Raw genomic sequence first — 17883 nt, forward strand, 5'->3', positions numbered from 1 at the left:
TGAAGTACAAAATACTCGCTCGCCATGTCATAATTGTCCTTAGGTTTCCAAGCAGTATACATAACACATGACTGGCGAGCGATGACGTAACGTGCTGACTGCGCGTTCTGGTATGAGCCAACTACATAAGCACGGCTAGGGAGTATCATCGCACTCAAGGACAAACATAGATAAGGGCTCTCAGCTGAGAGGTACAGCGAGGTACAGTGCTTGGACCTGCCAGAAGACCACACTTTTCTTGGGCCATTATCTCCGTAACCGTTCAACTTTGGACATAGGTGTTTTGGGTTATATCGGCATACTTTAACATAAGGAACACCCTCCCGAAGTTTGGCACATTCCTCCTGGGACACCCTGTATATATAAATTTCACAGTCAGAATTAACAGAAGCAGCAGATTACCAACAGTAAAAACAAAGGACACAAACACAGAGCAACTCACAATGACCTCAGGTACAAGAAGTGTCTGCTGTTTGATATCGCTGATCCCATCATCCACAGATGACATCTGCTGTGACCCAGAGCATGAACTGCCTTCCTCCTCCTTCATGAACATGTTCTGTAAATCAGGTCCATTGTCTTATTACACTCAATTACTTCAACAATAAACAGAGACTTAAATCCTATTGCATATTGGGATACCTATCAGAGTAAGACAAGCTCAGAATGGATTGGGCATATGAGTGAAAAGACAAAGATCTCAATATGCTTTCTGAGAATGGATCACCGCTGCCCATATTGTATGTTTAATAAACTGAGCTTTTTAACCCATTCACATCCATAAATACAACTATGCACCTCATGCTGTAGGTAGTGATCCCACATTTAACTAAAAAATGGGATCGTTTTCTTGTTCACGTTAAGTTATACAACAGGCAAAATGTGCTGCTGTCTGCATGACACTGCGTACTGTACAGCTCACAAGTCTCTTCTTATTTTACTTCTCAGCCTTTCAAAGACAATATTTTCCCCATTTCTTTGGTCCACTGATATTTGTGAAGTATTACCTTCTGAGTGATACTATAGTATCTGTCAGTCAGGAATCTTCAAGAGCACAAATATGCTCAGTTAACTGTGCAGAAGATTCCCCAGACAAGTTAATGAATTCAAATATTTTTATTTTACTATATGACGTGGAACAAACTAGTGTACCAAAATGGGAACCAGTTCAGTTTCTTTGTGATTAGATAAATCAATAATTATGGAAATAAATTTGGCATCTTCCAGCTCTTGATAATCTGTGGAGCAAGAACATTTACCAAAAAAGCTCAAACTTTAGTTTGTGCACATGTGAACTCTAGTTCAAAGAGCTTCTTATTTATTGTTAAGGTACAGTCTGTAATGCCACAATTTGTAATCTAGCAGGATGTGTTTCCTCTATATATAGATTATGGCCTGAGTCACAACTATGAGAAGAAAAATAGGTTTGGCAGCAGTCAAGTGCTGAAAAGAAGTAGCAATGTTGTATTATTTTTTTACTGCTAGTGGGGTAGGACTAAATCCCTTGTACTGCGGCCACTTCTGGCCTACTGTACCAGCCTCAGATGATAGGTGAGGGTGAATGTGGAGCAATTGGTGGAATGAAGATTGGCAGGGGAAACCAAAGTACTCAGAGAAAACCTGCCCCAGCGCTACTTTGTCCACCACAAATCCCACTTGACCAGAGCCGGGATCGAACCCAGGCTGCCATGGTGGGAAGCCAGCGACTAACCGCCTGAGCTATGGCACAGCCTTAGCAATGCTGTAAGTAGGATAAATTGCTATTTTGGCACAGATGGAAGTTGCTCCTAATTTCTTTGTATTTCAGGTAACAAAATTCACTTGTGTTTATTTCGTCCGACATTAAAATATATACACTGTTAAAGGAATCAGGTTGAGCTTGCCTCTTCTAGCAGGATTAGGATACCTTATTCACCTTCTAGGACCGCAAGGTCAAGACCACTTTATCCTGACAGGGTTGGGGATTGCCAGGTCACTAGTCCTTGGTCCTCCCTACTTTCTTTAACCCTAGTCCATAAAAACTACAATACACTATCTTATCAACCAGTGCCTACTGTACCAACAGAATTGTACTCAGGCAAATTTGAATTGTTCATTGACAATTTGTACTCAGGCAGTTTTATATGCAGAACTCACCTCAGTTTCACTCTTTACAACAAAGAATTCTGCATGTACAGGATAATTTTGCTTTCCATCTGTCATGTAATATGCATTCTGTGAAGATACAGGATGTGTCTCTTCATCTGAAGCAGGCTCCACTTTTATGATGTCCATGTCGTGCTGCAAAAGACGTACGGCCTGGTTAGGGACATTATTCATTTCGCTTGACTGCAATTAGAGTTAATAAAAAGGCAAAAATATAAAGTAGTCATGATACTCATTTCTGTTAGAGGCTGAGTTGACCCCAGGGCCATAGTGCAGTTGGAAGTATTATGTCAACTAAAAAATCCAATGACCTCATCGGGAATCAAATCCATGACCATCCGGCTTGTAGCATAGTGCCTCAATAAGCTACACTACCATATGTACCAGAATATGACTAGAGCATTGTGAATTATATGAAACAGGTACTCTAGCATTCACTTAGAAGGATTGAGAAAAAGAAAGAAAAAACACACACAAAAACAAACCTCCAAAAATTTATGTCAAGTCAGAACAGACAGCCTCTACAAAGAACTGGAACCAATAACATCTGAATTATGAATGTGAAATGCTAATCATTATATTGATAAGCTAGGGCTTGGATGCTATTCAAACTTTGAAACTAAAAATTCTGCAATTTGAACACACACATTCATATATGCCATAAAATTACTCAAAATTCATGGCTACTACAATTTATCAGATTTTATACTGTTCATACAATATTGCTACGTAATATTCTGCACATTTTCTTAACTTACATGCTGAGTTAGGATCACAATACTAAGTCTTCACCCCTCAGTAACATCTAATCAACACAGCTCGGCTCACTATTGTACTTCGTAACTTCATAATATAGTAACATCACAGCAGCAAGAACATCTGCGGTGTGAGCGACAAAGCAACAGTTAACATATGATCCTTCAAACCATTATACATAACATATCTTCAAAGATATAATCAACTTCTGTTTAGTTTATATGCCTGTAGGCTGTAGAACAATATGTGGCCACAATACGTGATATTTAGTTCTCAGTCTGATACAAAAATATGCAATCTATTAAATATACTTCACAAGCACATATGCAAATTTTGCATAACTCTTTTGTCTGCTAAAAATCACACATACGGTGCAACATTTTGAGATTATGATGGTAAATCTGAAATGGGGGGGTTGCCAGTAATGTAAATAATGGACAGAAATAGATCACTGGACTGAATGTAACTGAAAGGTGCGGACAAACTTTGGACACAAATTCCACATACCAAAGTAAGAAGAACGTCCATATCATCATGTGCCTAGAAACATTTAATCTGTGAGTTATAGCTGATTTTCCAGTGCAAGAGAACTTTTAAGCATGTTTCGCTCAACAAATTGCTGAGCATCTCTTCGTTTTAAGAGCACTCTTTACATATGAGGCAGGTTTTGGTACAGATAGAATTATCAATATTCACAACAAACACCAATGCGAAGAAGAGAATCCTTATGGTGTAATCCACTCTAGATACCAGCAGCAGTTCAGCATTAATGCCTTGGCAGGAATTACTGACATCTGTCTGGTAGGCCCAAATTTTTCCACACCAGCTTACAGGCCACTACTAAGTTTTCCTGTTATGTGATCTGCCAGAGCTAATAGAAGATGTTTTGCTGGCATAAAGACCACAAAAGTGGTACATGCATGATGGTGCTCTGGCACTATGACTAATAGATAGGTACAGGACTCACTGCATGGCCTCCACACTCCCCACTCACATGTCAAGGATGAAAGATTTATCAGTTACAGTGGACGGAGTTTATAACCTTTTATAACATTTCCAGTGTGACAGACCTGGATCAACGAAATCACAAATACTACAACCTGTCAAATACGAACGGCATAAAAGTAGCATTATACAGCTTCTATTCATAATCCTGCGCATAACTTAACCAATAACATAACCAGCTTTGATAACAATACAATGATAATGCTCCCCAGCCGGCGAATAATGAATGTTGTACTACTATAACGCATGCAGTTTTAACAGTGTGTCGCTCAGCATAAAATAAAATAAAAAAAAATGGCAAATGAAACCAGAGTACGCACAAATATCACACCTTCTACCGGTCTATTAACATTAATGCTATTCGCTAATGTATGATATGAACATTACATATTCCTGTACATGGACACACCCATTTAATTGCACGATTGCTTGTTCAATCAAGTTGTAATATGTGGTAGTATCCAATACACGGGGGTGCAACTCAATTCTATTGGCGGGCAACATAACCGCCGTGACGTCATGAAGCATCACTGCTGCCACAGTGCCGGAGGCAACTCTATTGCCGCAAATTGATTGCCGCCAGTGCCGAGAGCTCGGTCGGTAAGAGTGTATGCTATCATACCACCTACCCCGTCGGTAAGAAAGCATGCTATCATACCACCAGCATACGTGTACTGCTCCCTCCCAAAAAATCAATGGTTCACACAGACAGCTTGAAATAATAATTGATGTAAAATATGAACATTTCATTTACAGGCACTGGTGAGAAACTTTCTCCCAATAAATAATACTGCAACCCTGGCCTCTTGTACTGCAGAGGTTATTTCATTGTTTTTGTTTTTTTTTGAACAGAGTTCGATATCACTTCCCTCAAAACCATCTGGAGGGGCATGAGTTAAATGATATCAAACTCAGTTCGAAAACAAACAACGGAGTAAGAACCTCTGCAGTACAAGATATCAGGTTGCAACATTATTTATTGGGAAAAAGTTTCTCACCAGTGCCTGTAAAATAAGAACATTTCATTTACATCAATTCAACATCCCCTTACTGATATGCAATGGATATTTGAACTATAACATATATAGAATACTTGTGTTTAGGAAAGCTGATGGTGGGTAAACTTGAAAGAAAATTCAAGAGAAGAGAGAGAAAAAGAAAATCCAATTGGCCGCATCCACGGATCATTACTAGTACTACGTAAACTACAGAGGCAGAGTCAGAATGGTCAGAATACTCCATGGATCTCTTGCGCGCGCACACTCACTCACTCACTCGCACACACTCTCACACACACTCACGCACACTCACTCTCTCACAAATTATCCAGCTGATTGAAACGTACGCGTATGCGTGAGTGCAGAATATGAATGGACACGTCAGTAACGTGATATGATTATTGCCATCAATGTTCTTAATGGGTCAAGTGTAAAATACAAAGCCCGATGTTGAAAAAATCCTTCGATAAAACAGTCGCTATCAGTACTCTTTTTTTTCTTGGCACTACAGCCGCAGTGGGCCTAGGCCAACCTCCATGAACTTCTCCGTTCACTTCGGTTTTTCTAGATCTTACACATTCGCTAGGACTCCTTGGGCAGGTGATCAGCTCGTGTAGCAGTGTAGCAGTCTTCTTCTTGAGGAGTTATTATAGTGGCAAATTCATATAATATATCGCCTGCATAATTTGGAAAACAAAAATTCACTTATTTCGCAAGTGTCTGCCACTGATACCTATTCCAAGTCAAATGTGCTACAGAGGGACATATGGGCATTGCCCAAGCCATTTTTGTGTATATTTATTTCTTCAAAATTAAAAAAGAAAATCGAATGAGCCAAACCCAAATGAAATTATGGTACATTTGTGATAAAGTGTGCCAGAGACAAACAAGAAGAAAGCAACTGAAACAAGAAGCATAGTGAAAGCAGCCATTACTTACAGTGAATATTAAGGAAAAAAATATGAAGAGGGTGTACACATATAATTAGACAATAAAAAGCTCAATTAACAATGCTGTCATCTTATATGCACCATTAAAATACCGTAGGCTACGAATGACAGTTCAGTGAATGCATAACTGCCAAAAATTTGCTAAACAGCTGGACAAAATATAATGAAAATGGAAATATAATTAGCAAAACAGACCCATTTCAACCAATAACGATGACAAATACAACATATAAGGAACAACGTGTGCAATATAACCACCTGGATCATAAACCACATGTCGTGGCAGTTGGAGAAATGGTCAGAAGAGCCATTAATCATCGATGTATAAATTTATGAAACAAAATAAAGATATTACAATAGAGATCTTCAAAAGGCACAACTTCAGATTTAACTTCTAAATACCTATCATATAAGAGAGAAAATGCAGTTTTAATCAGTCATGTCACACAAACATAATCTTAACTTATTCATGCCATACAACTGACTTTCAGATTAGGGGTAATGGGTGCCTAAATTATTGTCGAGGTTCAAGAGGGACTTATGAATTACCCTGTATACTGAAGTTTTTGTACCGTCACACGTTTTGATTATTGCATAATAATCTGAGATCAAGCGAAAACAATATATCAGTTTATTAATCATACACTGTGTTTTGGCCTCTTTCGACCATTAGGTGTGCATGAATAAAACCATTAACGTACGTTTATGAAAATTATATAAAAATTGATCCAGTCTACATCTTCTACATGTTCAGGGGTGAATATACAAAATTACTTTTTCGAAATTATATAATTGAAATTTTATAAAATATACATAAATAGTGAACTAAATGGTTCCCTAGTGTGTTATGTTCACTTTTTGGAGGGGGAACTAACTATGTATATTTTAATTTAAATTGTTTGTATAACTGTTACAAATGGTAACTATGTTCATATATTTGTGAACCTTCATCTTCTTCTAATTTCTTGCCTCTTATATCTGTAATGTAAAAGCATACGTGTAGGTATAAGATATTTTTTAAGTATAATATGGTATTAGCTATAATTATGTACTTAACATTTCTTTACCATGCAGTGAGGTATACACTGATGACGACCATATAAGCACAGCAAGCATTAATTTGCTGCTGACCTCCATCAAGGACATTCTAGATTTCGGGCCTCGCTGTTAGCCATGACCATAATTTCATTCAATTCCATGGACCACCTGAGTTTTTCTGAAAGTGTAGTGTTCGTTTCGCTGAGAGAAGGGGTAAAAAATTAAAGTTAGCCCTGTAACGGGGCTGTGGAGGCCCATAAAGTTGAGATGTCGAGGCTCCCATATTTTCTAGACAATTGGTTCACAGACAGCAGTGTGGTTATCGGCATTCAGTGCTGGCCGCCCTTTACTCAAAGGAAGATACTTGGTACCCATTTCTGGTACAGGCTTAGTCGAACCCAGGGCCATAGCGCAGCTGGAAGTAGTAGGTAAAAGGCAAAGCTATCCCTGTAACAGGACGTGCAGGCCCATATGGCTGTGAGACGTCGAGGTTCCCACATTTTCTCTAGATAATCAGCTCAAAGATGGTGGTAAGGTTGTCAGCCTTATGCGGAGGCCGCCCTTTATCCCTAGGAAGATTCCTGGTACTTATTTCTGTTACAGGCTGAGTCGACCCCAGGGCCATACTGTGGCTGGAATGATTAGCTAAATTGAAAAAAAATCACCTCATCAGGACTCAAACCTCAGACCTTCCAGGTTGTTGCATAGTGTGTCAACCAATTACGCTAGTAAGTCACATGAAAAATCCAGTAACATCGGGAATCGAACCCAAGACCTTCCACCTTGTAGCATGGTGTCTCAACCCAACTACAGAAAACGCTGATCTTTCAACATGCCAATTGTTATGCCAGAACTCATGACGAGTTAACCTGCACTCACAGAGATTCCAGGTAGGTGATAACATGTGATGCTTAAGAATAGATTCATGGATGTTGGCTGGCCTAATTAGGCTATGGTCCTTACTCTTGAACTGTGTAGAGAATCTAAGCTACATGGTTGTTCAATATTACTTAATTCAAACACCAATTTCACTTCTTATATGCAGATTTTACCCATGCTAATACTGTCACATGGGATGAGAGATTGCCCTTCTTTCTACTAGCTTACAAGGCATCCACTCACAACACTACGGATGTGACCCCAACTAGCCTGGTGTTCGGACGAGAACTCGAACTGCCCTGTGACCTGCTGTTTGGGGTACACCCAGACAAGGAACTACCCACAATCGATTATGAGACAGACTTAGTGGACCACCTACACGACATCCACAATTAAGCCTGGCAACACCTAAAGCTTGCCAGTGACTGGATTGAAACTTGGTACAATAAACTGGCAAACTCCGCAGGTTACCACGAGGGCAACAGTGTGTGGCTCTATCGCCCAGCCTGCAGAAAAGGGAAATCACCGAAACTTCAATCCTCATGGGAAGGCCTTAACAAGGTAGTCACCCGGATGAATGACGTGGCATGCAGAATCCAGAAAAACACTAGGTCAAGGATGTTGGTAGTACACCTATACCGCCTCGTGCCCTACCACGGAGCTGCTCGGGACATGCATCCTTTAAGGAGGGAGTGGAGGTAGCACTCGGAAAAACGGTGACACACCATTAGGCTGTTCGTGAAGAATGACCTTTAGGAGGAAGGAATGTGGCATGCCACCAGAAAGCCGGAATGGTTGATGAGATCACAGCTGATTTCCTAGGCAATGACCAGTGTTTCCACTGCAATGCCTTGGAATCAGAACACTAGCAAACCTAAGTAACAAACTGTTTGAGGCAGTTGCATGACAATGGCTAGGAAACTCGTAATGACAAAATACACTACCTAACTATTGAAGTTACCACTACAACGAAACAAAACGCAAGCTACCAGCGGAAAGAACACGTGAAATGAACCCTTGGACAAGTGTCTTCTAGCCCATCTGAAGGTAGGGTGTAAGGGAATATCATGTCCAAATTAAGACAAGTTTATGAGATACAAAGTGATGATTACAATGATCTGAGATACAAGTGACAAGAAGAGATTACAACGAGCCAAGACACAAAATGATACAAAAAGATTATAAAGAAGAGATTACACAAAGATTACCGATACTTCACCAAGACCAGTGGTGCAAGAAGTTATAACATTTAAGAAGAAACATCTAAAGGGCATTATAAGTGGAATAATTGTACTTGTGATTGTAAAAGTGACTGTCCAATAAAATACTCGTCTTTTAAATGTAGTCATTTCCCCTGCATACATAAACCACCCAGCTGTACAGAAAAATCTGCCGACTTGAGAGATGAAGCACAGAAGTGAATATATTACGTATCAAAGAACCTGATACTTGTACACCTCTCCCAGTATTGTCGGCATGGTTGTGATAGGCTAGACATGTAGCTTAACCCTTTGACTGTCACGCCCTGCCATAGTACCTACTAGAAATGTCAAAGCTGCTTGGGATAAATGCTTTTGCACAGAAATATTCACAATACGTCCTCAGATCACCACTCCATCAAACACAGGTGTGCAAAGGACAGAAGTCTGTTCTTCCCTGTCACCAGTCGCACATCACCTTTCATGCTATCTATGCTATATTAAGTGATTCACACTAAGCCAATTTGTATGACTGTGAAGATTTAACAAAAGTATACCAAGCTGATATACTGAGTTTGTGACATTCAAAAGGATTAAGTCTCTTTCATGGAAAGCCACTGAAAAGAAACCAACTAAGACCATCAAAGAGTAGAGTAAAGAATAATTTTACAACCGATGTAAAATATATGTTGTGAAGGAACAGGCTTGTGGTGGACTTTTGCGTAAGCTGTGTTGGAACTTTGCGTTCTGTTACTGGAGACAAATGGTAACACCAGTTATCCCCTTAAAAACTCCCAACTAACAATCACATGTTACACTTAAATTATATTTTCACATTTACAGTATTTTAAGTTTGGTATCACACAAAGTGTTTAACTGGGACCAAGTACTAAGATGGTTACATAAACACTTATATTAATATTAACATTGTTCTCTAAGTTACATAGTACTGGATTAAGTTCTGGCCTCTGTAGATTGTGAAATACCGTTGTTTTGTTTTACATCAATAAGTTACACACAGCTTTATATACATGATTATCATAAAGACGAATGAGATTCGACAGTCACCTCCTCATGTGACCCACCTACTGTTTATTTGTATGTACATATGTACATTCAGTTCAGAGCTCAGTTGACCACATCCTTTAGCTTGATGTAAAGGCAACATGAAAAGATCATGCCAAAGATCTGCAGCACACAGATTCCAAGCCCCACAGCACTCAAGATGATGAGGTGATCCCTGATCTCATCTGCTAGCCTGTGCCTGCATCCCTGGGCACAACAAAAACAGTTACAGTCACCTGTTAGATCAGTACAGGCATTTTAGAAGCATGTGTCTGTTAAGAACATTAACTTACAGGCTGAAAGATAGCAATACAGTGGCCACACACATAATCTGTGATACCTGGCAAAGGGAACAGATGATTAACTGTGCCAAGAGCAGTGAATGTAGGGCTACTTTTAATCCTGAATGTATCACTTAATGAAAATGAATTAAAAAATAACAAAACGATAAATGAAAAGGGAAAATAGAACAAAGAAGACACAGTAGGAGTAAGATGAGGACTAGAATAAAATGAGTGGAGAACAAGAGACGATGATCTAGGAGGAGGCAAAGGATAAGAAACTGGATCTCTTCCATTCCATTTATTCACAGAATCAATCCTCACACACAGACTTATTCATGCTCTTGTCCCTGGCATACCTTACTTACATACTGTAGGACACTTTTTTGCAAATTAAAGACTGTACATACGGTGATGGCGGGAAATTCTGAAGTTATGTCTGATGTAATTCAGATAGTGCGCATCTATAGGAGAAGAAATTATGCATAGATATATATTGTGCTGTGCTTATGTCTCCGTGACTAAATAATAATAATGGGTTTTGGATTGGATGATCAGATTTATTAACAGTCTGTACATTACTCATAATCACCATTGATTATAATAACTCAATATCAATCTTTAGGCATACCCTTCTTCTTCGACTGAAGAGGACTCACTCCATTCTCATTCTGATTTGAGTCTGTCCTGTACTACTTATATAGTTTTGAGGTGGACCCACTGAAAACCCATCCATTTCCCAGCAATGGATATATGCAAACCACACAGAAAACACCGCTTCCTCTATTGCTGTATTTACAGTGTTGCTGCATAGCTACGGAAGTTGACCAACTGTTGCCTATGTATTCATTGATGCTGGAAAGCGTTTAACGAATCGTTCCCTAGCAATGGGTCTATTTGTCAGAATATCAATAGATTTTATAATTATCAACACAATCTCCACTAGTGACTCTACATATGGAAGCATGTAAAGGATAGCGGACATTCTGAGGTAAGGAAGTGGGGACAGTTGGTGTTCTAGAGAGAAAGCAGAAGTGGCNAGGGCAGCACGGGTAAACAGGATTGCGAGAGACGATGGTGGTAACAGCGGTTACTACCGCTAGTGTTCCTAGCAACACAGCGCCAGGCTACAAGGGTGCTTATTATGTGGCCGTTTTCTGCATTGTCTGATTGAGGCTACATGAGGAGCAGCGAAGGCTATTCACAGTTAGTTCTCGAGCTACCTCCGAGTCAGTCCTCGAGCTACTTTAGTTCCGAGTTAGCCAGCAACCAGTCAGTTGTATTGTGGCATTTGGAGTGTACTATTTGTGATACTGCAGATAGCAGTAATCGTTAATCTGTAATTTGGGTGATTGTAAGTGCGAATGTGGAATAAAGTTCGCTATATAAAATACGGCGTGAAGTTATTTGTCGCGATATACGCCCAATACGCGACAATATATATATCATGCAAAGGGTTGAATGTGGTTCGAAGAATAATCACTGTATATTCAGAAAACAATATGAAACCCTTATATTGCCTTCATAACCATACTACAAATAATGGGCTTCTTCCGGTATGAAGAGCCCATTTCTGCTTCAATTCCAATAACAACTTTCGTCAATTAAGGTAAATCGGCTGTACGTATACTGTAAGGTAAAGGTGTTCCTGTGCTTAACTAAGCACTATGCTGTGAAGGCATGTGGGAGAGTGAATGTATAGTGTTACTCAAGGATTTCCATTTGACATTTAAATTGATACTTCATTATCTGCACCAGATGGTTAAGTTGGATTAGTCTCCTCTTCTCAGAAGCTTAGTCACTGACAGGGGAGTCTAAGAGTGAGAGTCCACAAGCTGCGGACACACAGTCAGCACAGCATTGAGAGGTACAGTTCATCTGCAGATTCATTTCAACGCACTGTTACTGGCCGCACCATAGCTCAAGCAGTTAGTCGTTGGCTTCCCACCACGGCGGCCCGGGTTCGATCCCGGGTCTGGTCAAGTGGGATTTATGGTGGACAAAGTGGCACTGGGACAGGTTTTCTCCAAGTACTTACGTTTCCCCTGCCAATCTTCATTCCACCAAATTCTCCATCATCATATCACCTGGGGCAGGCTACAACAGGCCAATCAATGGCCGCCGTGTCGAGAGGACCCAGTTGGACTACCCCCCCCTCCAATAAGCAAATTAAAAAAAAATGCTCTGTTACCGCTTACATATTAGATGAAGCAGAGAATACTTTTACTTGGATAAACTGATTTTTGTTTTAGTAACAAAAGTGGCAATATTACTTAACACACATAAACAAGATTCATTTCGATTCCTTTTTATATAAAGCAATCCAGTAACCTTAGGTTAAAACTAAAAGTTTATCCTTACTTAAATTTATGTTTTATCAGACTTTGAAGTTTTATTTTTATTGCTTTTATAAAAAAAAATGCATTCTGATAGTGCAGATGGAGGAGCTGTGCATTATGTTACAATATACGTATTAACATAATGTAAGAACATTTTATACTATATCCTTCGTGTCACAATATTTCATCTACGAGTAGATGCCTGTTTGAATCTGGCTTTCCAGAGGATGAGTTGCATCTCAGTTAATACTGTAAACTCACCGTATAATATATGTTGCTTGGGTGGTCACTCTTACCACATTGTGGGGTGATGGTCTTGCAGCATGAGTTTGGAACCTTCAGCCCCTCAGACAGGTTTTCCTTCTGCCAGCGGCTGTAACGCCAGTCTTCAAACTGGTTCGCACCACAGCATTTGTACTGCAGACAGCAATAATACAATGGACTCAGCAATATTCAACACTTCTGTAAATGAAGAGAATTGTATTGTGATGGCCATGTTGAAAATCCATAAACTTCAGAATGTGGTGAACTAGTTACAACAACCCTGTATGCATTTTGCCCTTCAACCAGGAGAGGAACTGGCTATCAGATTCCCCAGTAAAAAAAAACCTGAAGAAACAATAACTTTAACACAACAGCCATCCAATGGGAATGATGAAAACTCAGTTCAAGACCATTTTCTTACAATATTGTTGCATGTACACCAATTGCTAGGCAACATGTGGACTAGGCGAAGGCTGGGCGAGGGGTCTGGAGAGTACGGATGCTCAGGGAAAGAGTGTGGATGCACCATGAAGGCAGAAAGGAAGTGAAAGACCTAGGGGACGGGTGGCCGCGATATCTGAAGAAACGATGCCTGAAGAAATTAGGTTGGGAAAGCATGGGAAATGTTAATGAGGCTCTCAGGTAGACCACTGGACTGGGGGACAGCGAAGCGAATTACGAGATCTACTGTTGGGCTAAGAACAATCAAGGAGAGGATCTTGTGGAGGGGTTGGCCACCTCCAAAGCGGAAAAAGAGGTCGCACAAGGAGCAAGAGCTGGGGACGTGGGGACACCGGTCACTCCAGGAGTTATGGCTCCACCGTTTGGAAAAAGAAAACAAAACTTGGGATAATGGAGATACACTGAATCTACTGGAACCTTAACAGTGAGCCGCTCGGGACAAGCACACTTCAGGAGGGAGCGGCCGGAGAGTGGTCACCATAGGAAACACCGAACCACAAGAAGATGCCAAGAGCACAAACCCTCGGCAAAGACTACGAGGCGGTACGCCTGTAGGCTATTCGGGACGAATAGCCTGAAGGAGGGAGCAATGTTACTTGTATACCAGTTGCTAGGCAACAGGTTGGTAAACAAGTTCCCGCGAAGACAGAATCTTGGTAAACAGTCCGTTGCTAGGTTACACAACAAAAGGGGAGACTGTGTTTTCTATATAGTCCGCTCCACTCCCAGCGCTCGTAACGGACCAATGAACTCGCAGTCTGACACGTGACACGTGTTTTCTAACTAATGCGTTTGGCTCTACCAACAAGTACACTGAAGTTCCAATCAGCAAACTGGCTGTGATGCATAGCACGCTAGATGCCACTGCTCTTTATGCGACCCACCTACATAACAAGCAAACAAGGCAATAACCATATCGCCACGCACGTGAACAAGCCATCGGCACCTATTGCGAGGATCGCGAGTGCCGTGTGGCGCGCTCGTCAAGCGACACCGAACTATTACGTGTGCGCAACTGCCCTGCAAACCAGGGTGCGTCGTACCTAGTGCAGCCGACTCTACGGAAAAAAAGGTATCAGTGCACCTGAATTTCCCAGCGGCGAATGAATGCGAAGGTACGTTGCACACATAATCTAGTAACGTTATAGAGATGACGTTACGGTCTGCGTCACTAACTGATGATGATACACCACAGTGTGTCTGGCAGTTAAGTTCACTACCTCAATCTGCATGAGATCGATGGCACTCGTTTTGCTGTCATCCATCTTGTAGTTCTCTACGAACGTGCTGTTCAGGTTGAGCCGCAGCTCCTCCTCGACGTGCGGCTCGTACAGGAATGACATGACGCCCACCATCGCCTCCAGCAGGAAAACGAGTAGCAGCGCGAACGTGTACTGGAACACAGAACACAAATCATGTGTATCCACGGACGGTAATGGTCGTTCACGACTAAGACACTAACTCCAGATACGCACAACCAGCTCTGCGTAGATCACATTCGTTATAAAATGACGCTATTATGGGCCAACTCAGTTGTTCCCACCTGTCTCTCGAAGTACTATTTCAACATTAACCCCACACTTACTCACGGAGCTGAGCCCTTCTGGAAGAGCCGCCAATTCTGCAGCTAGTCAAGAATTTCCCAGCATTTTATGCAACCCGAAGGTTCATTACCGTGTTCACAAGAGTCCTCCACTGGTCCCTATCCTGATCGAGATCAATCCAATCCATACCATCCCATCCTCTCTCTCTAAGGTGGGGGGTAAAGGGCGTCCAGCGCGTAAAATTGTCAGCCTCAACGTCTCGCAACCCTGTGGGCCTCCACGGCCTGTTACAGGGGCAGGTTTACCTTTTACCACATTATAACCTCTACAGTTGAGACATGTCGATATAATTTAGGAAGGTGAATCTTTTCGTGCTCATCTGATCAAGCACTACGCCATGAAGACGTATGGGAAGAAAGGACGTATGGATCTTGACCTCGGCACTAGCTGCAGGTGAGTGATGAGCTTCACGGCCTGGCCGCTTTACCTCCATGGGAAAAGACCCCGGTACCCACTGGACAACAATCTCGGTTGACCCCAGAACCGGTCTGGAGAACGTGGGCAGGAGAAAAATCTTATACCTACCGGGATTTGAACTTGATCAGCATCGCGGTCGAATGGATGGTAACTCTGCTTTTTTATTCGCGAGGTTTGGACTCGGATCCGGGCCCCGCAGACCGGCTGTCGTAGGATTTCTCAGTGCCCCATATTAGACCAAGTACCCTTCTTTCCATATCCTCTCCGATTCATTACGCCAGTTCAGTGCTATTAGTCTGAGTTGGCGAGAGCGTCATTACATAAGCTATAAATAAAAAAAAAGAAAAAAAAAATTCCTCACCAAAATTTATTACTACTCCGAGGAGTAAAGACGGACGAGGTATGGAACCGCCACTATTTGATGCGTTTACGAACGCGTGGAGTTGTATCTCTATGCCTTACCACGCTCTCAAGGCTTCTCAAAACCGAGGGTTACTACTAGGGGGGTTCGCAGGTCACCTAACCACATTAACCCAGTTTATTGAGGGGCGGGACGCTCGTAGGAAACAAACACGAGCACAACTCCCCATTTGCAATATCAACGGAATACCGCGCTCAAGGTCGAGCCGCGCGCGCTCTCTGCAGTGCAGAAGTGCCTCATGCAGAAATTCTGAAAACTCTAAAACCTGTCATTCTCTTTTACTCTCCAATATTTTTTGTTTGTTTATTGAGCATACGGAGGAAATATTCTTTGTAAACTTTTAACCCCCTATGCCTCATGGTTTTTATAATATCCAGTGCCAAATTTATCGCAATATCGTAGAAGTGACAATATCCTTTGGTGGTATTTCTGATACCCCTTCCGACAGAAGGCGCAACGAGCGCTCGTTTAAAATCTGATTTTTCGCCCTTATGATGGTGAGCATTGCGAGTCTATTGTTCTGCATACAAGCGAAGACATGCGGAATTTTTCTGAACCTGACCATCTGCCTCGCCAATGCGCTAAATTGCTAAAATATGAGGGCATTCCTTGTTTCCACGACAACAGAACACAGTTTTCAGTTTAGTGGCTGTTAGTTCAGAAAGTGCAGAAAAAAGTTAATTTCCGACGTCCCGGGCTGAGTTTTCGCGTTACTTCGCCAACCTCCAAATACAGCTCGATTCTCAGGTGCTGGAACGTCTTGGGCTCGAGATGAACCCCGCTGTGAGAATGACGTTTTTTTTGTGCTTTGTTTTTTTTAGTTTCTTGGGGTGGGGTGAGACTGAGTCCACTTGGTATGTTGGCCACTAACTGGCCTATTGTACGAGCCCAGGGCGACAGACGATGAGTGTGGCGCAGACGGTGGAATGAGAATTGGCAGAGGAAATCGAAGTACTCAGAGAAAACCTGCCCCAGTGCCACTTTGTCCACCCCAAATCCCACATGACCTGACCTGGGTTCGAACACGGGCCGCCGCGGTGGGAAGCCGGCGACTAACAGCCTGAGCTATGGCGCGGCCGGGTCTGACAGTAACCTCGCCTAGAAGTGTACCGCTTCTGCAGCCTGCTCGGTGAGGCAACGTGATGACAATACTTGCCTTTCCTTCCTCATTTGGTGGGATTTCGAAAGCTACCNTATAAACCGATATTAACTGTCTAATATCCGGCTATTTTTGTTTACATCCAAATACACGTTCCAGATATGCAGAGTTCACCATCAGGCAATTTACCACTACGTATGTCCTTACCGAATTACGTATTAAAATGGATAAATTTTTATATTTACCAATATTCCAATTCAGATTTTTTACATTAAGTTTTTTGTATGGGATAAGGAGCGGGAATAGCGTAGTCGGTACAGCGACTAGTTACGGGCTGGACAACCAAGGGGTCGGAGTTCGGGTCCCGGTAGGGTCAAGAATTTTCTCCTACATAAGCAGCTGAGGCAATCTGATCACAGTTCGTTGCAAACTGAATTAGCCATTTGAAACATCAGGAGGGCAGACAAAAGTCGGGTGGCAGTGAGATGGCGGGGGGATGTCGCGCTTAGAAGGTTCCCAGGAAGTGCCCACTTGCCCTCCTGGTAGAGGTCGTTCCAGAGAGGGTAAACGTTTCGAAAGTGAAATATATAAAGCGTTTGATGTGGCCTTTATATGAGGCATTTACAGAAGTTGTGCAGGGGCTGTACTGCGCATGATCTGAATTAATAAGTTCGTATAAATAATACTTACTCCCTCAAGAAGAGGACACTGTCTCCATTACGAAGACCAGGCGGTTAATACTGGTTAGGGAAACATCCGCTGTTTATTCTAATTATAGGAAGGCTTTGCGGGCAGATTCAGCGTTTGGTACTAGTCGAAACACTTGACTGTATATGCTGCAGAACGCTCGACACGTGCCTATTGCGAGGCCCTGTTCACAGTAGCGCGGCCTGCTTGACAGGCGGCCGTCACTTCCGCACATGTTAATACTGCGGAGTGAGCTCCCACCTCCCATTACTTC

The 17883-nt window shown here is 41.9% G+C and overlaps 2 protein-coding genes across 11 annotated transcripts in view; both read right to left on the reverse strand.

Moving 5' to 3' along the window:
• LOC111863779 (gastrula zinc finger protein XlCGF52.1) overlaps positions 1-4379 on the reverse strand; it is a 13779-nt gene extending 9400 nt beyond the window's left edge. Inside the window, exons 1-4 of one of the 9 annotated variants that reach the window (XM_023850449.2) lie at positions 4316-4379; positions 2904-3024; positions 2137-2280; positions 443-559 (exon numbers count right to left, since the gene is read on the reverse strand). In XM_023850449.2, coding sequence (XP_023706217.1) covers positions 443-559; positions 2137-2274 — 255 coding nt within the window. In that variant the 5' untranslated portion in view covers positions 2275-2280; positions 2904-3024; positions 4316-4379. The other 8 variants (XM_023850448.2, XM_023850446.2, XM_023850447.2 and 5 more) reach the window with 8 other exon arrangements.
• Positions 4380-9775: 5396 nt separating this feature from the next.
• The window catches only part of LOC111863766 (CD151 antigen), a 38696-nt gene continuing 30588 nt past the window's right edge, over positions 9776-17883 (reverse strand). For both annotated transcript variants that reach the window (XM_023850412.2, XM_023850411.1), the window contains exons 4-6: positions 14602-14775; positions 12917-13072; positions 9776-10242 (exon numbers count right to left, since the gene is read on the reverse strand). In XM_023850412.2, coding sequence (XP_023706180.1) covers positions 10099-10242; positions 12917-13072; positions 14602-14775 — 474 coding nt within the window. In that variant the 3' untranslated portion in view covers positions 9776-10098. The remainder of the gene's footprint in view (positions 10243-12916; positions 13073-14601; positions 14776-17883) is intronic.

This window comes from Cryptotermes secundus, unplaced genomic scaffold (genome assembly GCF_002891405.2).
Source record: "Cryptotermes secundus unplaced genomic scaffold, Csec_1.0 scaffold572, whole genome shotgun sequence".
In the NCBI taxonomy this organism is placed as follows: Eukaryota; Metazoa; Arthropoda; class Insecta; order Blattodea; family Kalotermitidae; genus Cryptotermes; species Cryptotermes secundus.